The following is a 25474-nucleotide window of genomic DNA, read 5'->3' as shown; positions in this document are numbered from 1 at the left end:
ACAAAGGAATCATTGAAAATATGTGCAAAAAAGAATAAAAACGTACATCATACATCCCTACTATCTGAATAGTGAACCACCACCGTCTGGGGCAGCAAAGGACCAAATAAAACAAAACAAGCCTCTAACATGATAAATCCCTAAAGCATCACCCTATGGACAGAAGATCACCTACCCCATCGGCCATCAGAAAGTGGACACCCTTGCGATCTGTGTTATCCAGGACAAAATTCCGAAAAGCAGTGATGTTCTCCGGGCGGGTAATATCTCCATCTCCATCGATCCCACCCTCACCTGGCAGGACACAAAATTCACATTTAGCTTATCCACCCCGTGCATCCCAGGAGCTGGGACACTAGCTCTCGGGGGCTGTGAACACAGGTTCTCCTCGAGGACCGGGAGGAAAGGCCCTGTGAGGAGGAACTCAATGCAAGATCTACCCTGCAAAGCTGCCTTGCAGTGATGGACCAAGAGGCAAAAACAGGGCCCTGCTGTACTAAAGCAGAATTCAAAAAGAGTTGTCCAGCTAAGAGTCATCAACTGAAACAGAGGGCCTTCCTCTTCAAGGCTGGCGCTGAGTTTAAAGCACCTACATTTAGAAACCAATATCAATTTTTAAATAAGAACTGTTACAGAAGAACTCGGGATTTGCTGCCAAATCACAGCCATCAAGAACGAGCGGAGGGGACTGCCGTGGGGCTGCGCTGTTACTCAGCGCGTTCCACAGCCGGCGCCCAGGGCCCGAGACGGGCTTGCGGTTGGTATTTGTTAATAACTCTGCCAACTCTCAGCCGGAGATCAGGCAGTTTCATTATCTCCTGTCACCACAAGAGAAAAAAGGAGGATTTAATATGGTTTTGATGAGAGTTTGCCTAGTGAAGTGTTTAACCTGCATCCTACAGGCGTGGGGTAAAAAGGGACAGTCTAGAGGGAACCAAGACCTTCACGACATGGACTGGAAACCCCAGGCTGAGAGACCTAGTAAAGAAAACATGCCCAGGGGATAATCACTGCTTCTGACTTAAAGTCCTCGGAGAGGATGATCTCTCATCGCCCCCAGGACCCTCCTCCATGTCCCTACCATAGTAGGGTTCGAAGAGCTCACTGGAGGCCGAGTAGAAGTCCTCCAGTTTGAAGTCATTAGGGCCCTTCAGAGTCATTCCGAAGCCCTTCGCGTGCCACTTCTTCCTCCACAGCACATACTCCGAGAAACCGCCTGGGCCCGCGCAGACGTCAGCAAAGTACAGAAGCTCAGCTTCCCGGTCCTTTACCAGTGGTTTCTGCAAAGGCAAGTGGAGGACAAGGGAGGAAGGGGAAAAGTCTGGCTCAATGGGGAACAGGAAGGAGAATGCAGGGGGAGTAAAATGAGCCTTTCAGCAAGCACACAGCAAAGCTCCCGCCGGGGCCACAAGACTCAGGTGTGTATCCTCTGTGGTCACCGCCCTGTGGAGTTGCCCATCCCCACCTCAAAATAGCCCTAATGCCTTCAACCACAGGGCCCAGCTCAGACTCCTAATAAAAGCATCTTACTAGGAATCGGGAGCATGCATTTTTGTTTCTCAGAGTCCTTTCCTTACCATATCCTGCCGTAATTACAAGAGTCCCACAGGGCAGAGTAGATGCTATAACCCCCACTCACAGACAGGGAAAAAGACACCAAGAGACAAAGCAACCTGCTCACAGCCTGTGTGCAAAAAAGCTAAATCGGAATGCAGTCAGCCTGACTGCTGGACTCAGGTCTTCCTACCCAAAGCCTGAGGGGCTCTAACATCTCCCCCTCCCAGTCACAGGGCCTACCTTTCCAAACCACAGGCTTTGCTTCCCTTCTCCCCTTCCTTCTTGGCTCTCCCAATTTTTTTTCAATTAACTTTTTATTGTGGAATAATTTTAGATTTACAGAAAAGCTGCAAAGACAGAGTTCTCATATACTCTTCATCCAGATTCCAATTTTGTTAACATCTTACATGGCCATTTGTCAAAACTAAGAAACCATTGTTGGGGCACTGCTATTAACTAAGTTTGACTTGATTCAGGTTTTGTTAGTCTTTGTTTTGTTCCAGAACCCAATCCAAGATATCATAGTGCACTGAGACTCCTTTTTTGCACTCCCTTCTCCTGCCTTTGCCCCTCTGCTAGCCAGGCGCATGGGGCGGCACGCAGAACTAGAGGCTGACAAGGCAGGGGGCGAAGAAGACGCTGGTGTGTAGCCTCCAGGCAGCCCCCAGAGTACCTGCCCACCTTAGGAGTAACTAAATTATAATAATCATTTGAATTTTTACCGGATTATAGGTTTGGTTACTCCGTACCTTTCAACTCATAATCTGAAATTTACACTGAACCCAGCACTGGCCCATACTGTGTTTCTCTTTTATACACCTGTCGTAGAGGGTGAATTCTACTTGTCCCGACCTAGCTCCGAGGCAGAGGGGATAAGCCATCTGCACTGGTGACAACAAGAGGTTGAGCTCTAGGGCAGGTGACTACAGAGGACCCTGAGGAACATCCAGAGAGAAGGAGCTTGGGCATCTTGGCCTTCCCTCTCCATAGGTGTGTCACGGCTGAGTACTTGTCCAGAGTTCTGTAACTGCTAGATAAAGATCAGAAAGCTTTAGGGGAAACAGTTTTAAGAAAGAAATGGAAAATACGAATGTTCACAATCTAGTCACTTTCTGGGTGAAAAGGGCCCTGCCTCTGATGATAGCTATCCAGCTTTATCAAAACAGTGAAGAAGTCTCTGGAGAAACTGACTTCAGCTAAAAATAAACTTCGTCATCCTATGACAAACCCACCCAGGCATGCTGAGATGTATCAGTTCTTTCTCTGCTTCCCCACCAATCTAGCCCAGTATTCTTTGTTCCTGAGCCATCAATTATTCATATTTTTGGATTATATTCATTTGCACACAAAAAAAAGACCTAACGGCATTTGCTGAGAACATTATGTAGCATGTTCTAGGCAGCACAGTGGTAATGAGGCAAGGGTCACAAGTTTAAGACCTGCACACACTGGAAAGAGGAAAAACAACGTTCCTCACCACTGGCCATGCCTAGCCCTAGGCTCTAGGCTCTCCCAGCAAGCCGCTGGCCCAGAGGAAGACTGGGAGAAGGAAGGAAAAATAAATCAATGAAAAAATCTCACCTCCAAAAAGAGGGCATAAGTATGATCTCATTCTTTGATTTCAAGACATGTAACCCTCACAGGTCATGACCAAAAGGTCTTTTCATAGAAAGGACAGCTGGAGTTCTCACCTCTGCCACTTACTGGCTGTGCAGTTAAGGGCAGCATACAATCTATGCCTTTAAGCTCAAGCTCCCTCAACTGTAAATTGGGACTAATGTAGGTTCTCGAGGCTGTTGTGGGATTAAAGTACCATATGTTAAAGATGCTTATAAACTGTGAATACTAAACAAACATTAGATAATACAATATTCAACTGGATCAACTTCCTTAGAGTCAAAACTCTTGTCCTTTTCCATCGCCTCATGTAGTACTCCATGCTCAGTGGGCACTTTGTAAGTTCTGTCTAATTTCCTCTAAGATACCACCGGAACTCAAAGATCCACATTCAGTTTTTGTCTCCTGTAAGGCTTCACACGCAACGTTTACTTGCCTCAGCAACACCCCCAGGCACACAAAGCCCACACATAATGTTACGGTTTATTATGGGCTAGCATATACCCAAAGAATCTAAACTCCCTTCTTTCCCTTGTCTCTTCCAATTCTTATTTACAATTTGTTTCCCTACCTAGTCTCTCTTCTCCTCTTACCACAACCCACAGAACCAGAATGCCAGTGAAAAACCTCATAGTCCCCTCTGCCTCCCACCTCCAACCTCCCCACGCCTGCCCAAGCTTCAAGTTCTCCATGCTCTTATTCTAAAATCTGCCTGATCCAAGAGCCAGAGGCCCTAGCAAACCCAGGTGTGTGCCTGGGCCTTCAGCCGCTCCCATCTCTGCTGGTGATTGCTCTGGAGCATCTCTGCTCTCCTGAAAAACACACCCAGCCTGTTGGGTCCTCAGGGGAAAAAAGAGATGGAAAAAGAGAAGAAAACACTAGGGGCTGGAGAGAAATCACTTTTTATAGTGGAGTGCAGAGAAACATCTCTGAAAGGGCAATTCTCCATGGCCACTAACAATCAATTCAGGTCAAGAAGGTGCCTGCAGCGTTACAAACACGGCTACCTTTTCCGACGTAACTAACATCTCCACCCTTGACCTGAATGGTACAACCCTGGTGCCTCCTTCACTTTCCTGACAGCAAAAGACAATAACCAGATCCCAGCTGCTGGAGGCGTTTACATTCAAAAGCCCAAAATGATGCTGTGCTTCCCAGCAGCTTGACAGAGCTCCTCTGCCAGGCAGGGGTTTAAAGGAAATCATTTAGTGCTCAGAAAATTAAACCAACATTATATCAACCTAATTTTCTCAAGATGCTAATTCCAAGAGCCCTTTTGTGCTGCCTGCTGGTCCTGGAAAACAGGGAGGAAGACCCAGGAGAGAGAAATGCCTAGGGGCTGGAGGGGTTCACATGCCAGTTTTGCCAGCATGGAGGGAAACAGGGAGGTGGAACTGAAACATTAAAGAACTTGGAAAATAAGTTCCTTTAGCGGGTGGATAATCAGGGGCCCTAGTGGAAGGAGAGTGAGTGAAGCAGAGACAGGTTTGGGAACAGCTGGCTCCTGGCCCTTCACTGTCTAGAGAACTAACTTTCTGGGCCTGAGTAAAAGTGCTTTGAAACCCTGAAGGGAATGCCAGAATGAAATTTCCTTTTTCTCTATCATTACGGTGTGTCTGTGTTCAGAGGAATGAGATGTAGCAAAGTAGAAAATCATTTTGCTCTACCACTTCTTGAGAAGGGCCAAAATCTAATAACTATGATCCCACACAAAGCTGGTTCAGAAAGGCAGAAAGGGAAAGTGGCCACATCTGAAATCACAGATCTTAGAAATGGAACAGATCTTAAGGGCCTCTGGTCCTACCCCAATCCTCTGACACGTTAGTAGGGCTAATCTCAGGGATGAGGCAGCTGAGGCCCAAAGAAGGGATGAACTTAAGTGACACCACCTGCGATGTAAGCGCTGTACTTCCTGCCCCGCAACCCCTCACTGAACACCACAGCCTAGATTTTCAGACAGGATACTGAGTTTCAATAAACCGGTGAAAGGACCCAGGTGCTCACATTTCATTCAATATGCACATTTCCCTGGGCACTTCCTTCTCATACCAGCCACGGCACCCATGTCAGATGATGCCACAAGTTCGAATTTGGAAAACGAGCTCACTCTAAGGACTACATACTCACCCTGGCAGCAACTGGCCTCCACAGAAAGGCTTTACAAACATCCCCACCCTGAACCCTTGCCAGTTCTCGAATCCACCAGAACATCCAGAACCTAAGTGCCACGGAGGAAGGGATCACATCTACCTCATCCAAAATCCTATTTCTGGTGCCTGGCACATAGTAGGAGCAGGATAAATACCTGTTTAATGGATGCAGGAGGAGGGCCCATGCTCTACCTCATACCCTCCACCTCCCTGTTCCCTGAGCCTACGGATGTCACAACTGCTGATTTTGCCCAGAAATGTCCCTCTGCCACTGCCGCGTGCCCTACCGACCTCTCCCTGGGGTGAGCAGCAGGACCTGCAGAGTCGGGGGCCACAACTCGGGGCCTGAAGCCCTAGAGACAACTGCATACTGGAGCACCCCTGGGACCACAGGAGCACCATGGGACCTACTTTGAGGAGCTCAAAGCAAAATCTCTCTCACACAGCAGGAATACTCTTCTAGCATTGCACAAATGGCAACTTCTGGGCCACTGAAGCGGAAGCCCATTTAGCACTATGAATTCAGACAAAGAATCTTGCTCTCACCCCACAAGAGTCCCGTGGATTTGTAAACATGCGATCAAACACAAAATCCATGTTAGCCATCTTCATTGCCGCCCTGCAATACAGACGGAAAAACGCAACTCAGTACGCCAGATGTATGGAAAGTGGAGGTTCAGACGAAAAGGTGGAACAGTGCGTGTCAGGGGAGGGGAGAGGTGGGGAATGTCAGCAAACCTGTTTAGGAAGAAGACTCCTCGAATCATCTCGTAGGGATTGGCCCGGGTCCGAGCTCGCCGCATCTCGTCCCCATCCAGAACATCAAACACACTCTGCACAGAAAGAATCAGAAAGTCGAGGTGAGCGTCGCCCTCCAGGGTGGGACAGGGGACTTAAGAGCCTGAGGAGCCCAACTCAGTCCTCGGAAGAGTGACAATACTGCTGCATCCCAGCTCTGAAATGACCGGTTGTGTGACCCTAGACAAACTGCTCAATCTCTCCAAGCCTCAACTACCTCACGGGTGAAGTGGTAAATAAATAAATAAATAAATAAAATGTAAGCATGTCCCTGCACAGTAAGTGGTTAATAAATGGCACCTGTGGGTGGGCACAAAGCCACCTGTCGGCATCACAAATCCTCAGAGCAAATCTGTTTCTCCACTCCAGCAGCAACTTTCCAAGGGACAGAGCTCTGATATTAAGGCTCAGTCAGAGAGAGGGCAAAGTAAACCAGGCCCAGTGTTTTGTGATGGCACCTATTCACACAGTAGAGATCCCTTCTCCCTTCCCAAGTTTTCTCCCTGAGAAAAAAAAAAGCCTCGCTTCACCTGAGTTCCAGTCACCTCAAGCATATTCCCAACCCTCTGCCTGCAAAAAAAAATAAGTTTGGTGAGGCTGGTCTGAGGCTTCTTCTCCAACTCATTTCTTCCTCAGAGTCTCCCTGGCTCATCCTGCCCCAGGCAATGTACTTCCTGACACAAACTCACGCCAAAAGCTATCAAGGAGAGACTAACATTTGCCCATTCACGCTGACTATCCCATTTAATTCTCACAACAATCCCAGGAAGTATTTTCTCCCCATTTTACAGATGAGAAAACTCAAACTCAGACCAGCTAAAGCAACCAGCCCAAGGTCACACAACAAGAAAGCTGCAAAACGAGGATGTGAGTTCAGGTCTATCTGACACTAACGAATGATTCCAAACCTTTCACTACACCAGGCCCCCTCAGGACTGTGATGAACCGACCCACTGAGGTTAAGTGGAGCCTTTCCTGGCTACTGACCACAGGGACAGCACAACACTACAAGGCTCCAGGAAAAAGGATACCTTGGAGAAATGTAGCGAGCCACACATCTCATCTGTGAGAAAAATCTTAGCTAAACTTCAGCTCCTCCCGCCCCCCAACCAATTCAAAAGAACTGGAAGAGCCCAGCATATGCCCTCACACGAGGTTTTCCAGCCCGGCTCCAGTCACAGGCCTTACCTTACACTGCAACACACTGTGAAGCAGCTCTTCCCCACAAAACTCTGTCTCGTCTTCAATAACCATCTTTCTCTACAGAAAGAAGAAAATAATCAATAATGACCATGTATGACTGCAGTTGGGGGAATGAATGGAGAAACGAGGGTTCCAAGTGAGTAGAGCAAGAAGGAGCTTGAGTCTCTGCCAAGAACATCAATCCCTGAGGGGCGGGAAAGAGAAAATCCTAAATCCCTCTGGCTATACTCCAGATGGCTGTGAGATGAAGCAGCCCCCTGGGTGCTCTGACTAGAGCACCATATGGATACAAGACTCATGAATGCTGAGGCTGAGAAAAGCAAACAGGAAGGAAACATTCAAGCTGTCTGCCCCCAGAGCATGGAGGCAGAAGGATGGGGACTGCCCTAAATGACAGAAGCCTTTCAACCAGGAAGCCTCTTGATCTGTGAGGGGTACAACTGTAGGACACCAGGCACTGACCGGGTAGCATCAGAAATAACAAGGGCTCAAGAAACTCTCACAGAGGTGTCAAATCCAACCTCATGGCTGAGTGAGGCTATCTCTAAAACAACGATGCTCAAACTTGGGTGTTCCCAGGTTTTACACATTTCAAAACCACTGAGGATCCCAAAGAGCTTCTGTTCATGGGAGGGGATATGTACATATCAACATTTATTATTAGAAACTGAGACAATTTTTGTTTAGTATAAAAGAACAATACATTATGTTGTATTTTTATAAAAATAAATATTTTTATGAAAAATAACTATATTTCCCAAAAAAATTTTTAATGAGAAGAGTGGCACTGTTTTTCGTGTTTACAAATCTTTTACTATCTGGCTTAATATAAGATGGCTAGACTCTCCTCTCTGCATTTGCATTCAACTGGTTGTGATACGGCCTCTGGAAGACTCCACTGGACACTTGTGAGAGAATGAGTGAAAAAAGCAAATAACTTTCCAGTACCATTATGAAAATAACTTTGACCATTTCGAGCCCCTGAAAGGGTCTTGGGAGATCCCCAGGGGGCCTTACACTTGAGAACTGCTCTCTAGACCATACTGATTTGGTAGTTATGTACTTTATTCTTAGTTTTCCAGAAGGAGATTAAACAAATTCCCTCTGTAACAACTCCCTCATTATTTTCTGAGGACAGGGACAGTGTCTTTTCATCTACCTGGAACAGTGCCCAGCAGTGACCAGCATATACACAAATGTATAATAAGCTACTCTAAAAAGCATCCATGAGGAAGACGTAAGTTATGCATTTTGTGCTGCCTTGCAAGTTAAATAACAGGGAGAAAAAAAACCCTGTCACATCTCCCAGGGGCATATCTGTAAAGCCCTTGACACACCATCTTGACAAAACTTCGTTCTTGCCAGAATGGTCAGATTCACATTTTTCTTAAACTATGAGTATACATACATACATACACACTGGACTCAAGAAGAAAAGTCAGGAGGTAAGTGCCAAGAATTCAAGGTACATTTTCCTGAAATCCTACCTTTCCCACAACCATCCAATCGCTCATTTCCTGAGTGTCAGGAATTTCAGTGGTACATTCTGGAAACCATGACACCTGCTCACAGGCACTGGGCTACAAACAAAAAAGAGGCAAGTAAGTCAGGGAAGACTTGCTATGCCCCAACTTGCAAGGGCTTCCCCCAAAACAATCAAGGGACTCAGACAGATGGAAGGGCCCGGGAAGCTGAGGCCAAATGTGCTGGTCAGACATGAGAACTGAGCCAGGATCCTGAAGGTTAACTTTGGAAGGCCAGCTACAATTCTAGTTTGAATCTTCAGAATCTTCCCAAAGCTTCAAAGTTTCTTTAATTTGTTCCAATATTATTTATAAATATGTACTATGGGCTAAGTACTCAGAATGCGGTTAAAAAGATGCGGTCCTTGACCCAAGGTGCCTACAATCAGAGCACTGGGGGCACAGAGAAGTGCACACAGGGTATAAGTCTATGAAAAGGTAATTATACCTGGAAGACCCAGTGGCAATGAGTCTCGCCTCCTGATGTCTTTCAAAGTGTTATTCACAAAGGGGATTCCTCGCCTCTTCATTCCCAGAGCAGAAACTGGCATCTCAATGGTGCTTTCTCTTAATTTTTGAATTACATTATACATTAGAAATACCTGCAGTCTTTTTTTTTTAAGATTTTATTTATTTTTAAGTAATCTCTACACCCAGCATGGGGCTTGAACTCACAACCCCGAGATCAAGAGTTGCACACTCCACCAACTTAGCCAGCCAAGCACCCTTCCACAGTCCTTTTAAAAAGTACTGCTAACAAGGCCTCACCCTCAGACTATATGATTCCGTCAGTCTGAGGCAGAAACTGGGTATAGTCATATTTTTTAGAAGACCCCAGAGGATTCTAATGTGAGCCAGGACTACATTCACTGGGCTGGAGACATGGATTATAAAACCTGAACAGGCGGCTAACCTGCATGGCAGCTCTACACGCGGCCTCCCAAGCAAGTGTGGAGAAGAGATTCACCATTGCAAACTGAAGTAATGTGATTAAAGGTAATATTACATGCTCTGAAAGGCATAAAATGGTAACACAACGCAAGGTCTTGAGAGCAGGCCAACCATCAACAACAGAGAAAAAGTTTAAAAGAAAATTTACTGAAGCCCTTTTGAATCTGGCAGTGAATCATGGCTCCCCCCGCCCAGTCAAATCCATCACCTTTAACCATTTATAAATGGTTGTAAGTTATAAACTGTATGGGGAAGAAAGCTCGTGTACACTTGGATGTCCCTTTGGAGAGAATAAGTAGACTCAAGCTCCCCACAGAAGTGTGAACATCAAAAGGAAAAACGGACGGCAAAGTGGACTCTGTCTGAGGGTCAAACCTGGCACTCCATGTTCCTGGGCTGCAGAAGCCACCAGGCATTTCCTCTGCAGTGACTCCAGGACTGGACAGCCACCTGAGGCGACCCAGACTCATCTACCTTAAAGAAGTGGATACCAACTAATAGTTAAGCCAAACTCTTAACCAAGAAATAGGGCATCTTTTGTAGGAGAAAAACTGAATCACGGTAAATGATAATTAGGACAGCCTTGCCTCAAAAAGGAATTTCAATAGCCTGTCTCCATTAAAAATAGAGATTTTATGGGCAAATTTGAGATTTTGAGTTTAGCTAAGTTGGTTCTAATTCTGCCCCACTATGAGGATTAGGACTCTTTACTGGTTTTCATATAAATGAGGACATGAAAAGCGCCAAGAATTTCTGAGGTAAAAACCTACGCCTCACACCCAATTACAAATATTTACCCTATTCTGCGCTGTCTCATGCTATTCTGCTGGTCTCGTCTCCTCGCAACTACAAGGCAACATAGCAGGACCACCCCCAGAAGCCATTAGCTCCTGGCTTGTCAGCATCTTACTCTGAAGCCTTATTAGGCTTTTATCATGTGCAATTCACAGGAGTTCTTTCCTGAACTGGAACATCACAGAGACAAAATATCAATTCTCCAGAGTTCACAGCCACATGTGAAGCTCAACTACCCAGCTACACAGAAGACTAGACATTTGTGTTCTATTTTCTCTAGCTTCAACTCTATAATGGCAATATTTCATCATTATTTTTAGTTGTTTCATTATACCTACTTCGAATCCTCTGTGAAATAAGATAGGACACATATTAATGAATAAAAATAAAATTTCAACATCATCTGTGCCATGAAAAAGGATACGAATCTCTTTCGGTAGTTGGGGTTAAAAAAAACCGGTACCCAAGCAGATAAGCAGACTAAACCCACAAGAGGAAAGCTATACAGTATAAACAAACACCTACATAAAAGCTGGGGTGTCACAAACCCGTAGAGGTGCAGGACCTTAGAGGGGACCTAATCCAGTCACTCACCCAATGGGAGAGCAGGTCCTCATCCAACCCCTTTGAATCCTCTCAGCAGAAGGAACTCATTACCTTGTGAGGTACCTTAGCCACTAGTGGAAAGGGGCATCTATTTATTAAAGTTCTTTGTGGAGCCAAACTCTGCTTTCCAGCATTTTCTACCCACTGGTCTTTAACAGAAAACAAATCCTCACCCTAATATAGTTCCCTCAGTATACCTCTTCTGTTTCCATTCTGGACATCCCCAGTATCTTCCATGTAAAAACTCAGTTCCAATTCCCACTGCCTCTGGAGACTTCTAGTTTGTTACCACGGCTACTTAAAACCATGCATACGAAAGCACGAGTTGGCTTTCCTGTCTCCTCCTCCCCTCACCAGTTACCTCTGGTTCGTCTCGCCAGTCCACATTCAGCTCCTGATCAAAGCCTTGCAGTGTCAGACCCAAGCCTCTTCGACCTTTCTGATTAGAGGCCTCAACTATGTCCTTCCGACCCTGGCTGTATTTACCCAATCCTTCACCTTCCCTGAAGCCCATCTTGGCCTGAAAAAGAGACAAAACAGAGCATTTATACAAATAAACAGATAATAATGGAGCACTTACATAAACAAACAGATATCTACTCAGCCCCTATCACGTGTCAGACATTATACTAAACTCTGAGAAACAAAGATGAGTAAGGCCAAAAGTTTTCCTTCTAGCCTAATGAAGAAAATAAGCATAAATAAGTAACGGCAGTTTAACTGTGGGCCCAGCGGCTATCTACTCTGGAAGTGAAAGTCTAGGGCAACCAGAAGTTGGATAAATGAGAAGGCACCTCATAGCTGTAATTAAAAGCACCAAGAGCACTTAATGAATCTCACTGGACATCTGCACAACTGCCCTTCCAGCTAATTTGTCCGATTAAGTGAAAAGCAGATCTAGAGTTGAGTTGGTACAGAGGACAAAGTTTACAGTGGAACTGCTTCAAGCAGCGACTCTACCCTACCCTCAGCCACTCAAACAGCCTTACTAGGTAAAGACAACGAAGGCTGTAGAGTTCACTTATCAAGATATTAACTGAAAACTCACTTCATGTAACACTGAGGTATGGACGCATAAGTACCATTAAGACACTGGACAAGAACTTTTTATTTTTAGAGAAGGGGGAGAGGGTGATGGAGAGAGAGAATCCCAAGCAGGCTCCACGCCCAGTGCAGAGCCCAATGCGGGGCTCAATCTCACGACCCTGAGATCATGACCTGAGCTGAAATCAAGAGTCAGATACTTAACTGACTGAGCCACCCAGGCGCCCTGGGAACATTTTTTTTAATGTCACAACTGTCCATAAGCTCACACTAAACTCTAGAGTCACTGGGTCCAGTTATATACCCCCAAAATCAGAGACCCAATCCCAGACCCCAAGGACCCTTATCCAATAAAATAATTCCAATCCTAAGAAAATGTAATCCCCCCTCGAGGGTCTATATTCCCTTTGGAAGGGGCATTACCAAGTCAAGAGCTGGACAGAATTCCTATAGTAGCCACAAAACTCTCCCCAGGTCAAAAAGGCTGACTGGGGGGTACCCTCTCTTCCTCTCCCTCTGTGCTTCTCCCCTCCCACTCTCTCTCTCAAATAAATAAATAAATCTTTAAAAACAAACAAAAAAAGGCTGACTGAGTCACAAGCCTCCCCACTGTCCACTTCCCCAAATTTGTAGCCTTGGGGCCACAAACTAAAATCCTATGACATACGTGGCAGTTCTTATTCCTAAATGAATACAAAAGAAAATGAAAGAACTTATACCTTTAAAATTAAAGTAGCCAGAAAGCAACCTTGAATTTCCCTAACCTTTGTGCACTTATACTGAAGTCTGATCAGGAAAGCAAACAGGTCTTCCTCGTCACTTTCCTCCTTCTGGTATATCAACAGAGTACAGAAGTTGGGAAGGAAAACTGGACCTTCTTTTCGAAGTCACATAAAAGACTGTACTACTCTCATTTATTTTGGGCACCCGGGAGTGAGCAGGATTTTAGTCATTTCTCTTAAAATCACTCAATAGAGCAAAAACTCACATCATGAAGCCTCTTTACCCAACCACACACGTCCATGTGTAGGGAAGTACGTTCACATGTACTCATGATAAGCTTTCATTACTAAGGAGACCAAAGGGTGATCCAGCTCTGGACAGGACAGGACAAGCAGGCCTGCACAGCCACTTCCCACGGATGATTCAGATGTGACCGATACTTCTATTAAGAAGGGGGCCACACTTTACTAAATTTCAGTAGCTGGAAAACAGGAAAAACTCATGCCCTAGTTTTTCCCCTTTTCACACCAATACAATTTCCATTCTCTTACTCTGCTGGTGGAGCTTTAGGAACCCAACCCAAGCACTGACATACCATAAGCTTCTGGGAGACACTATTATACATGGAGTAGCGAGAAGAAGTTCCCTCCACAAGGGAGTCTGCTTTGAATGCATCGTCGAAAGAGTCAGAGCCGTGCTGCTTCCCCTCAGTCTCACTGTCAGATCCACTTAGGCTCGTGGTAGATGCTGAAAAAGAAAAAAAGAAAATATTCAGGTGAGTTTCGGCATCAAATACCTCTAGAAGGCCACGCTTCATTTATCCAACTAGTGTTCAGAAAATGCACTGCACACATCAAGTTCATTAAATGACCCAGGGTCAAATGTATTCTCTACCTCTTACTATGTTATCTTGGGCAAGTCACTGAAAGTTCCTAATGGTACTTGACACATGATGGGAGTTCAAAATATCAGGTGTCCTTTCCCATCTTTTCAATTTTTCCCCTACAAAACTGAGATGATAATACCTACCTCATGGGCTTGTATGAAGATTAAATGAAATGTTTGAAAGTACACTGTCAAATATAAGATGTATTTATTGAAGATATTATTATTTCTGCTGCTTATTATTTGAACATCACCTTCCATACACGGATACTTAGCTCCATTTTCAACAATTCTGTCATGGGACTAACAGTTTCTGATTGTTTAATCTCCTAGTTTCCTTTGTCCTCACAGTCCTTCAAACTTACAGGTATTACAGACAGTACCCCAGAGAAGAGCTGGCTCACAGTTGAGCTGTGACATTTTACAGGAGTAATTGTTCTTCTTCTTCCATCATCACCCTGCCCTACACACTAAACTATCTGTGTTGATGAGTCAAAGCCTGGCTGCTTGTGGGAGGTGTTGAGGAAAGGCAGCTGTGTAAAATAATTCTTCAAAGATCCATAATGGTCACTATTCAGGTATTCATAACTTGCAATGACATAATTCTAAAGCCTATCTGCACTGATCCATCCACTTCCCCATGAGAACACAAACTTGTTCAGGGTTAGCATTTGAGAAGAGCAAAATGCTCTCCCCTAGCACCCCAGGCCTGATTCCCACTCGCACTGTGCTCAGCACCACCAGCACAGCACTGGCCAGGGTCTCTCCTGGAGAGCAAGAACTGTGTCACACTCAACTTTCCATCTCCAACACCTGGACTGAGTCTTCCCATTTAACAAAAATTAAGTACTCACTACAATGAATTTTTAAAAAATCTTTAAGTCTTGATTGATGGCCTTAATATATTCATTACTAATACATTTGTTTATAGAATGAGGCACGTACAAAGTAATCTAGGAGCTGTAACATACTTAAATTTTCCTTTTAATAGTTCAATAGTTTCATATAGAAGAGAAAACTTGAAAATAGTAATACCCAAATTTTCCTTTTAATAGTTTCATATAGAAGAGAAAACTTGAAAATAGTAATACCCAAAATTTGGACAAAATTTGTACTATTAACGAAAATAGCTTCAAGCTTCATTTAGGTACATTTAACTTTGTTCCAGTGTTACAACTTTGACAAAGACGGTTTTAAATAAAGCTGCTTTAAAAAAAAAAAAAATAAAATAAATAAAGCTGCTTTATAACCTGGTGCCATTAAAAAAAAATTAAGTCTTTAAATTTTTTTTTAAAAGGTTAAACAACAAAGAATTTAAGCATGAGTATGAAATGCCTATATCTTAATACAGAATTGGGCCTTCCTTGGACTATTACTTAAGAACTCCCATTCCCCCACCCTCTGGCCAGCAGGCTGAAATAGGGCATCTGTCAGACCCGTCAAGAGAACAAAACACTGGTATTGTTTAATTGATCAGACACCAACTTTGGCTCTATAAAAGGTCCATGCTATATACAATGTGGCACTCTACTAAAGAAATAATTCTACCCTCAGAGAGTTTAAAAATCAGGTAACTAAGGTCCAGGTTGAAAATGGTGGTGGCAGCTGGGTCCTGGGTTTCTGGGCTGCTAGGTGGGTTTGGGGCACAGCTGGGGCAGTCCATGTTGAGTGGCACCCATGGCGATGAGGAGGGCTCAGCTCAGATGTGGGAGGCCCTCCCCTACTTCATAGCACTCCCTGGTGTGGGAGTGAGTATGCTGAAAGTCTTCCTGAAGTCGCATCACAGAGAGCACAGAGAGCCCTGAGTTCGTCACCCACCCCCATCTCTGCAACAGGTCCAAGCCCTTTCCCTGGGGAAACTGTAGTCACACTCTATTCCATAACTCTCACATGAATCCACTTCCAACTGCCTATGAAAACGAATAAAGAGAACCTGGACCACTACCCAGTAGGGACCACAGCACTGGTTTGGACCATGACTCTTCACGAGGACCAGAAAAGTACATGGGACCCTAAGCTCACCTTCCTTACTTGTGTCAAATGATGACAGTATACTGACCTTCCATCCTTTTGTTTATGGCAGGAGATGGCTTAAATAAATAACTTAGACTGGTCCGTGAAAAAAATATATTTAAATAATAATTTTAAAAACCCAAAAATCAGATTGCTAAAATAAACATGCATTTTTTTCTTTTAGGGATGTAACATTTTGCAGAAGAAAGAAAAAGCCTATGAACATGTTTGAAAAAATCAGAATAAACTTAAAACCAACATTCTGGCTTTAAGAGTTAGCAGTTAGCAAAGAGAAATTTTGGTTGAGAATATCCCTATATGAGAGGAACCAAATCTACCCCTTCCTCTTTAAAAAAAAAAAAAAATTATTTATTTGAGAGAGTAAGAGAGAGACCATACATGTGCAGCAGGGAAGGGCAGGCAAGCAGACTCCCCGCTGAGCAGGGAGCCCAACCTGGGGCTCAGTCCCAGGATGCTGGGATCATGACCTGAGCAGAAGGCAGGTGCTTAACTGACTGAGCCACCCAGGCACCCCTACCCCTTCCTCTTAGGAAGCTATCCAATTCCCTCGATAAGGAGCTGACTTGCTTACACAGACCAATGCAGCACATGTCACAGAGTGCCAGAGAGTGCCACTCAGAAGCAAAGACCCAGACATTAACAATGAGTAACCATGGAAACTGTGGGGTGAGGTTATATTTATTTTCTGTTTTGCACTTTTCTGCATTTTCTGTGTGAGAAGTAAGAATATATTCATTTGAAAATTAGTGTAAAAAAATAAAGCTATAAAGAAATAAAGTACCATTCCTTGAGAAGACTTTGCTTCCTTTCCAGACCAAGCTCAGAGGACAGCAGATCTAAGGGGCAAGACCTCTGGAGTGGCTCAAGACTAATCGCGGGTCTCTCGCCTCTCACCCCCCACACACGGAAGAGACGCACCCTACAACAGAGGGCCCATGCGCGGAAGCACCGCGCTCCCACAGGCACAGTTGCTCTTCACCTGGTCGCTTCCACGCCTTCAACCTGTACTGATTGGTACAGAAAGAGGGGGTACCAGGAATGCGGGTGGCTCCCTGAGCTCTGCCCTAAAGGCTATTTCTGTATAGCCCAGGGATCCGGGGTCCTGACTAACCAGAAGCTACGATGTTAGATCAGTTACTATTCCTTTCACCGGCTTTCTGGGATTCACAGGTCGACCTACAAAAAGGTTAGGAAAACCTGGAATCCTTATCAAAGAAGAGCGTGCCCTCAATCCAGCTCTAGGTGGAGTTGCCAGACTGTTAGGATTGCTTGAGGACCCAGCCGTGGGCACTCATCCATGGCACGAACATCATTCCTCCGCATGCAGGGTACAAACCACCCTCAGATCTCAAAGAGAAATCTTTTGTTTGCTTTGTCTTCATACCATTCTTGGACCAAAATGACAGAGAGAACCAAACTTGGGTGGAGGGCTCATTAGGCAAATCAGTGGTGACTCTGGTGCAAAATACCAGCACCAGACTCTGGAACAGAGATCTTTCCCCTCCGTTCCTCTTCCCTGGGTGTTACCCAGCGTACAGATGTCTGTACTGGTTCTGAGAGTGAGGTGAATGGAAGCTAAAATACCATCCTACTAGGCATTTCTTTGTGAGATCAAGAAGTGTGGTGGGTAAGCCTTATTTCTCTCTTTTATTTCATGTGGTATTTGAAGCCAATTCTTAGCCTGACATGATTTAAGACAAAGTTGCCTAGACTAGCCCTGATGTCCACAGACACCACAGCCACTGCCCATTTTCACCCCTGGGCCTTTGCGGCCACAATTATCAGATGGAAAGAAGACAACTGTCATGGCTGCAGCAGTAACTAAAGGGGAGATTTCATTTCCCAAGACTGATAAGAATTCAGCGAACACTGAGCAGACAATTTTGTAATGAAGATATAAATTAACAGGAGTAATAAGGTCAGTCTATTAAAATGATTAATTTCATTAAGAACTTGCCAAAGCTGGGTGGCATTCCCATTTACCTCCCCAGGAGCTCCCCTTCTAAAACCTAAAAGAGAGCCCAAAACATTATTTAGAGTTTTAAGATTTCTTCTCTACCTGACAGAAATCATTACTCTTAAGTCATTTTAAAGAATACAAGTTCAAATTTCTCACATAGCAACAGAACAGCAGGGCAAAATTTTTTACATGGCAACAGAACAGTAGGGCAAACATGCCAAGATTAAAAATGACAGTGACAACACATAGGGAGAGGCAGCTCCAACCATTAATGGCCAAGGTGAGCAGTGCACAGATACAGAGGAATAAATTATGGATTTTAATAAATATCACATCCTGCCTAACAACTGCTGTGGAATATACTCATTCCTGTTTAAAGGCTCAATTTCTCCTTCATGCCAGACAAATGGTAACTCGTTAGAGCAATTTAAACAGATACCGATAAAGGAAGTTTTTGATTAAGGTCATGAATCTGGGCTGACAGGAAAGCGATGGTGTTTCAGGGAGAAGAGCCTACTTAGGGAAGAATTAAACCTGATGGAGGGGAAGGCGCTACTAGTGTGGTGCGTGCAAAAGGGCCTGGCAACTTCCAAGGCAACATGCTGTAGGAGGGCCAGGAGCCCACACTGGATGCACAGCTAAGGAGAAAAGGAAATTGTCTTGGAGTCTAGACCATAGTTTCCCTGAGAGAAGCAACCAGAAAGAACAAAATGACCTCTATCTGCCTCTTCTTACTTCAAAAGGTTGTTATTTAATAGCAAATTCCCAGAGTTTATTTAGGCTTAAAAATGCCTTCAAACTCCTCTTACGATACGCAAAGAACACATGATGCCACAGCGGCCGTTACAACAACATCCCTTTCTCTCTTTAGATCTCAATCTCTGACCTGGCAACACACTTACCTTGTCGATAAAGTAAAATAAACAAACTCATTAAACTAAATAGACCTATTAATGAGTCACCACCCTGATCTAGCAGACAAAGCACAAATAAGGCCCAGAAAGACAGAAATAGTAACTACTATTTTTTTGTTTTTCTATTTGTACTCCCTAAAGAGCATGTGTCCATCATCTGTTCAACAGTATGTCCAGGTAGAAGTGGCTGAAGCAGAAGGAAACACATTTGCTTTAATGCAATGACTTGACTAGGAAAGCTGCATAGAAATCTCAGTGGATATATAGCTTCTGGCGAGACAGTAAACTACCAGGGTACACTGTCCAGGGGACGCCTAAGAAAAGCCAATTCAGGGGGCACCTGGGTGGCTCAGCTGGTTAAGCATCTGCCTTTGGCTCAGGTCATGATCCCCGGGGTCCTGGGATCGAGCCCCTTGTCGGGCTCCCTCTCCCTCTGCCTCTCCCCCTCCCAGCTCCTGCTCTATCTCAAATAAATAAATAAGATCTTAAAAAAAAAAAAGAGAGAAGCCAACTCAGAACAGAGAGGATATAAATGTTAAGTACATAATGAAATGATCTTCTACAGAATGGAGGAGGGATGGGCAAAATGAAATAGATGAAGCATTTTAAGCTTCTTGGAAAAGATACTACTGTTGCCTTCAATCAATTCTATTCAGTAAATATTTATTGAGCATTTATTCCACGCCAGGTATGGAGTACAGGGAGCAATTTTGCTGATGAAGACACCAAACTCCAGCCCTCAGTTTTTGTGACAAGGAGAAAGCTAAATTAAGCTAAAACAGGGAAATCTAGCAATGTTTATTTGCCTCTGCCTCCTGCCTCATTTTCAGAAACATAAAAAGGACCAGGGGCGCCTGGGTGTCTCAGTGGGTTTAGCATCCAAACTCCTGATTTCAGCTCAGGTCATGATCTCAGGGTCATGAGATCAAGCCCCATGTGGAGCTCTGCATGGAGCCTAAGACTCTCTCTCTCTCTCTCTCCCTGTCCCTCCCTCCCTCTCTTTCATTCCCTCTGGGGGAAAAAAAAGGTACCAAATGGCCTATTGCCAAACGCATATAAGGTACTGGCCATTTAGATTTCCATTCTGTACATACAACAGCAATAGTCAATCCTAACTGAATCACATGGTGCTACTTCCAGAAAAGGTTAAAGCTATTTGGTACAATTAAGGGAAATGCAGGGGGGTAGACAATCTCAATTCAGTCAATTTTAAAAGCTTGAAATTTAAATCAGACTGGTTCCCTTAAAAGATCCTTAACCATATGCCTCCCTCTACTTGTCAGTTGGCCTCTCTTTGCTGCAAGAAGATGCCCCCTGAGATCCACTTAGAACTAGATACCTCCAGCACCTGAGTACATTTATTCTCCCAGACATGCTCTCCCTTCTTCCCGTACAGGCCATCTCTCCCAATAACCCAGAGCTCTACCTAAGGAGACTACCTTCACCAAGCTGCTCAAATCCCAGGTGAAAAGCAAAACTCCCTTTCTTCAATAGTCCCTGGAACCAGTACACCTACTATGTTTTTGCCTTCTTACTTAGTAACCTCAATTACCTACAGCCTTTCTCCGCTATCCTGGAATCCAGTGACAACTTTAAAGGCACTCATATCTCCACACACAAGGTTATAAGAGTCTCTTATTCACCGGGGACCACAGCTGCACCAAATGCTTCAGCTGTACTGCTTCTCCTTTCTGAACCAGCTTCTCAGTACAACTGACGAGTAACCACCCTTCAATTAGCCTACCACTTGTAAACTGTATTTCCTACCACTCTCAAAGGATGCTTCACACCCTTTCAGTCACCAGCCTGTTACCAAATTTCATTCTAATTGATCAGTGATCCAGCAAAGGCTCCAAAATGGAAGACTGCTGGTGTACCAGGCTGAATAGTGTTCCTCCCAAAAGCTATGTCCACTCAGCACCAGGGAACATGACGTTTGAAAATATGTAATCAAATTAAAATAATGTCATACGAGATTAGGGTGGGCCATGATTCAATGACTGATGCCCCTTTAAGAAAAGGAAAATGTGCAACAGACACACACAGAGGAACAACAGAGGCAAAGACTGGAGTTATGCTGTTATAAACGAAGAATACCAAGGATTGCCAGCAACCACCAGAAGCTAGAAGGGGGAAGGAAGGATTCTTCCCAGGAGCCTTCGGAGGTAGCCTGGCCCTGCTGACACCTGGATTTCAGACATGCAACCTCCAGAACTATGGAGAATAAACTTCTGTTGTTTTAAGCCACCCGGATTGTGGTACTTTGTTCCAGCAGCCCTAGGAAATGAATACAGCTGGCAAGTCAAGGTAAATGCAAATGAAAATGCTTCTAATTGCTTGGTATTTGAGGCAAGCTCCTAGGCACTCTATAACTTCTTCCACAGAAAGGCATCTACAGACACTGTGTATGTCCATAACCCTAAAAAACAGGCAAAGCAAAATGTTAGTTTCAACAAGATCAGTGAAATCTTTTGAGCTTAATGTCAACAGTGAACAAAGGGATGTTCCAATTCATTTGGGTGTTTCTGATCACAACAGTTGAGGGAACTGAGAAAAAAGAATGCAAAAACCTGAGGGGAATTAGGCCAGATCCCTGCAGCAAAGAGCCCATCTCCTGTGAAAGAGCCCCAGGATCATTAACAGCAATTAAGAGCACAGGGCACTCAATGCTCACCACTACTTCCAACTGGTTTAAGGCAGCAAAAGAGTGCCACCTGCTGAACGACTAGCCACAGAACTAAGGCATTACTGCAAAAATGCCAATTCTTTATTTCAAACAAGTTGCACATTCCTAGTGGAATGGGCAGAAAGGAAGAGAGACTACAGCCAACATCTCTCTGTAGAACTTGCCTAATTTTCCTCAGGGGCAACAGACTGTGCTCTGGCCAATTCAGGCACCAGGGATTCAAATAACCAGATGGACAGTGGCCTCATGTCACGTGGGCAAGCGTACCTTTTGCTGCATGATTGACGGAAGAGGGAGGTTCATCACCAGACGCAGCACTGAGGTTCAGGGCAAGTTCTGCAACTCTTTTCTTCTGTTTCTTGATAGGGGCAGTGCATTCTGGATCATTTCTCCTCCTCATTGTTACTGCAACCATAAATTCAGATAGTCAGCTGCCCTTGTCAGAGCCACTAGGATCAGAGCAAGGATTCCAAAATATAAATCATCAATGGGATGGGATTTGGCAATTCCAAACAGCTTCCAATGCCGGCATTTGAATAGCCTCTTCCTCAAATTTAGGTTCAGGAAGGATGCTAGCCAAGCTCTAGTCTTCAATAATAGCTGTTAGTTTTACTGGAAAATGTGTGGTGCTCACAGACCCAGAGGCCTCAGGGCCTTGATGTCAGATACCAAAAAGTCATGGATCAACTCTACAAGCCACAGGGGGGAAAAGCACCTTGGGTACTTATTATTCTATACCTTTCGTGCAACACTGGCCATGTGTGACAACAACGTATACTGGACATTAATTATGAAATCTAACGAGTATCAACCAATATTTCCAAGGTGAAGGGACCATCCCAGAATGATTGCTCCATCACAATTATTATTTCACCAAGACAATTAAGAGATTACATTATATGATACAAATACTGGTTCTGGTTTGTTTCAGGATGTGTGAAAACATAAGAATTGGGTAAGTTTCTAATGAGAGTAAGGAATGGAAGTAAGGAATGACTCAGAACTGAGAAAATAGAAGGGTGGGAAAACTATTCAAGCTGGAAGTAGCCACATCGTAGGGCTCTGGTGTAAAAATAATTTTAACAATACCAACACACCTCCATGAAAACAGAATGGAGACAATCATGCACCACGTCACACATCATCCACGCCCATCGGTAGGTATATGGGAGGTTATTATGATGGGGGGCGGGTGGTAATGAGACGGAATGAAGTGAGTATGACATCCTGAAACTCTGTCATGATCAAGTTAAAGAGCAAGCGAGAGTAGTAAGTGAATACAGTGTGGTTTACACACAACTGATGGGCTATAAGGAGACTCAGAAAAGAGAAAGAACTCAAAATACAGGAGCAAACAGGTGGGTGACCAGCTGGGCTGCAATTCCTTGAGGAAGGGGAGGTGCAGAGGCACAAAACAGGCTTTTAACATGGATCACAGCAGCAAGAGAGCAATGAAATGCAAAGATACCACCGATCCCCTCAACGTCACAAAACCCTGAATCACATGGTTCACTTCTCTACAACTCAAGGATGAGCCAGTCAACCCAATGCATAATCTTCTTTTCTCTAAGGAGGCAGCCTCTTACTAGCCACAGGCAGGGGTTATCCTGGGGAAGTAAAAACGGGGGACGTTGAACAAAGAGAAAGCAAGACCACATTTCACTTTAAACCACTGTCTTAAATGCCACCCCCCCCCAAAGGCCCATAACAAAAGCAAAACGGGCCATCTGATTCTTAGCGACTCTGGGAGACTGCAAGCACAGGGAAACTCAATGTTGACTGCGTTGGGGTGGGTGAAAAAAAGGAGAGTAAGCGGTTGGGTGAAAGGCAGGATACTGATGCTCCTCCCCAAACCACCTGCGATTTGGGCCTTCCAAACCAACGACTCCAACCCTCTCGTTTTCCACTGGAAAGAACTGAGGCCCGAGAGCGAAGGCTGCACACCTTAACCAGTGCCCCGCGCAAGTGACCGACACAGGCCAGAAGCAGCTGCCCAGGCAAGGAACTTCTACGTGGAAGGCAAAAGGCCTGGTTCTACCTGCTGCTCCCCCAAGGCGGGGGTTCAAATACCCTCTTCAGTCTGCTCTCCCAGGGTGTCGGTTTCGCACCCTTATTCACTGTGGGAGGAGATGAGCTCTCTCTCCCGGCCAGGCTTTTCATTTGAAAACAACGTGAGTGTGTGAATGTGTGCGCAGAGACGATTGTCAGCGTCAACTCGGGCTGCCGGGAGCTGGAGGAGCAGGTGGGGGGCGGGGGGAGGGTTGCAGGAAGTGGGGGAGAGAGAAGGGGCGGCGAGGGTCACCACCGCCGGTGGGCGGACGAGGCGGCGGTGGAGGACAGAGGGATGCTGAGCCCGCGCGCCCGCCCGCCCGCTCCCCCCAGGCCGCGCGTCGGCACTCACGCTGAGGGAAGAGGGTGAGCTGCCTGGGAGCGGAGAGGGGGGCGTCAGGCCGCCGTCGCCGCCGCCGCCGCCACCACCAGGCCTGGCCCTGCCGCTGCCAGAGCCGCCGCCTCCTCCCTCAGTTTCGTTTCCACACCAGCCAGCCCGGTCCGCGGGCCGCGCTGTCGCGCTCGGGTCCCGCCCTGCGGGCTGCGCAGCTTGATGACGTCACGGGCAGCCCGCACCCTGTGCGCGGCCGGGTCCTGGCCCCCGGGAAGAAGACGCAGGTTCGGGCCCGCCCCTCCCCCACTCAGGGCCGTCCAGGGCGCCTGCGCGGAAGAGCCTAGGTGGGGAGGGTACAAAAGCAAAAGTAACCGAGTTACCGTCTCTTCCCGCACTAGGGAGGAGAAACAAATATACAAATTAAAAGAGCAGGTGTCGTCACATCACCTCATTTCACTTGATCTCATTATTATTTTCATTTTATAGATTAAGAGCAAGTTGAGAGAGGTAAACGGTGAACTGGTTAAGGGCAGAAACCCAGTCTTCTTGTTCACTGCTGTATCCCCAACATCCTGGGTAGAATACATCCTCAACAGATGTTGAACGAAGGTCGGGAGGAAAGAAGGAATGCTGCCTATGGCATCTTACCATATGGAAACAGATGGCTTCCCATCCCAAACCCCTCTTCCAATTTTCTGGCCAATATGGCCAAAAGTCTGCTGAACATTCTCACTCAGTCACTTCACGCCCATAAATTCAGATCTGACTTTATGTTCTCCTATAAGCCTGCTCTTTTTCCAGTGAATGGCACCACCATTCGTCCTGTTGGTCCAACGGGAAATCTGAGATGGCCCCATCTCCCTCATGTCCCAGAGCCTCCAGTATACACTTATATTGAGTTTACCACCTATTTGTCTCTCAAACCTATGCATTCTTCTCCATTCCCTTTGCCACAACCCATGCGCTCACCTTCTGGCCACAGGATTTCTCCAGCAATCCCCAAATCATAGTTCCTGCCTCCAGCGGTGATGCCTGTAATGCAGAATTTTAAAAATGTATTCTGATCCTGTCACAACCTATCAATGATTAAAACCCATCAATGACATCCCATTTCTCTTAGGTTGAAGCTAATGTCTTTAAGATGGCTACAAAATTCTGTCTGACCCCATCTGCAGTCATGCCTTGTGTTACTGGTCCTTTCTCCCCATCCCCATGTCTTTTAAGTGTTCACCCCCACTATCTGGATAGCTCTTCTTCCCCTTTGCTTGGGTAATACCCACTTATCCCTGCAATGTGTTTAGCATCCTTACCTGGAAATCTTTCCTGACTCCACAAGTCGGGGTTGGGAATCCCACCCCCCATTTTCCATAGCTTTCTCCTTCTGCTATCAAAGCACTCATCACAGTGTTGTGTAATGACCCCTTGACTCACTTGCTTCCCCCACTCAGTTGTAAACTTTGTACAGGAAAGCTTATCTCCATCTGTCTGTATTAAAATCCATAAGATCCACAAGATTTAAAACAGCAGCTGGTAGCAGGTGCTCAATAGACATTTATTGAATCTGTGGAAGTATGGAAGATGAATTATGGTTAAGTGATGTGCCCAAGGTCTCAGAGCTAGGAAGCAGCAAATGAGCATTTAAACC

At 45.3% G+C, this 25474-nt stretch overlaps 1 protein-coding gene across 4 annotated transcripts in view; it reads right to left on the bottom strand.

Annotated features, from left to right (window-relative positions):
• CMTR1 (cap methyltransferase 1) overlaps positions 1-24040 on the bottom strand; it is a 52455-nt gene extending 28415 nt beyond the window's left edge. For 3 of the 4 annotated variants that reach the window (XR_002143865.2, XR_002143866.2, XR_859076.3), the window contains exons 1-10: positions 23848-24040; positions 21714-21851; positions 13563-13714; positions 11562-11720; positions 8813-8905; positions 7311-7382; positions 6063-6157; positions 5871-5943; positions 1082-1280; positions 176-294 (exon numbers count right to left, since the gene is read on the bottom strand). Coding sequence is in view for 1 of the 4 variants with exons in the window: in XM_002925082.4 (XP_002925128.1) it covers positions 176-294; positions 1082-1280; positions 5871-5943; positions 6063-6157; positions 7311-7382; positions 8813-8905; positions 11562-11720; positions 13563-13714; positions 21714-21846 (1095 nt within the window). In the remaining 3 variants the exon portion in view is untranslated. The remainder of the gene's footprint in view (positions 1-175; positions 295-1081; positions 1281-5870; positions 5944-6062; positions 6158-7310; positions 7383-8812; positions 8906-11561; positions 11721-13562; positions 13715-21713; positions 21852-23847) is intronic. The other variant, XM_002925082.4, reaches the window with a different exon arrangement.
• Positions 24041-25474: the final 1434 nt, after the last annotated feature.

Source organism: Ailuropoda melanoleuca, chromosome 5, assembly GCF_002007445.2.
Source record: "Ailuropoda melanoleuca isolate Jingjing chromosome 5, ASM200744v2, whole genome shotgun sequence".
NCBI classification, from domain to species: domain Eukaryota; kingdom Metazoa; phylum Chordata; class Mammalia; order Carnivora; family Ursidae; genus Ailuropoda; species Ailuropoda melanoleuca.
Note: the sequence above shows the minus strand (reverse complement) of the source record. Positions and strands in the feature narration are given on the sequence as shown.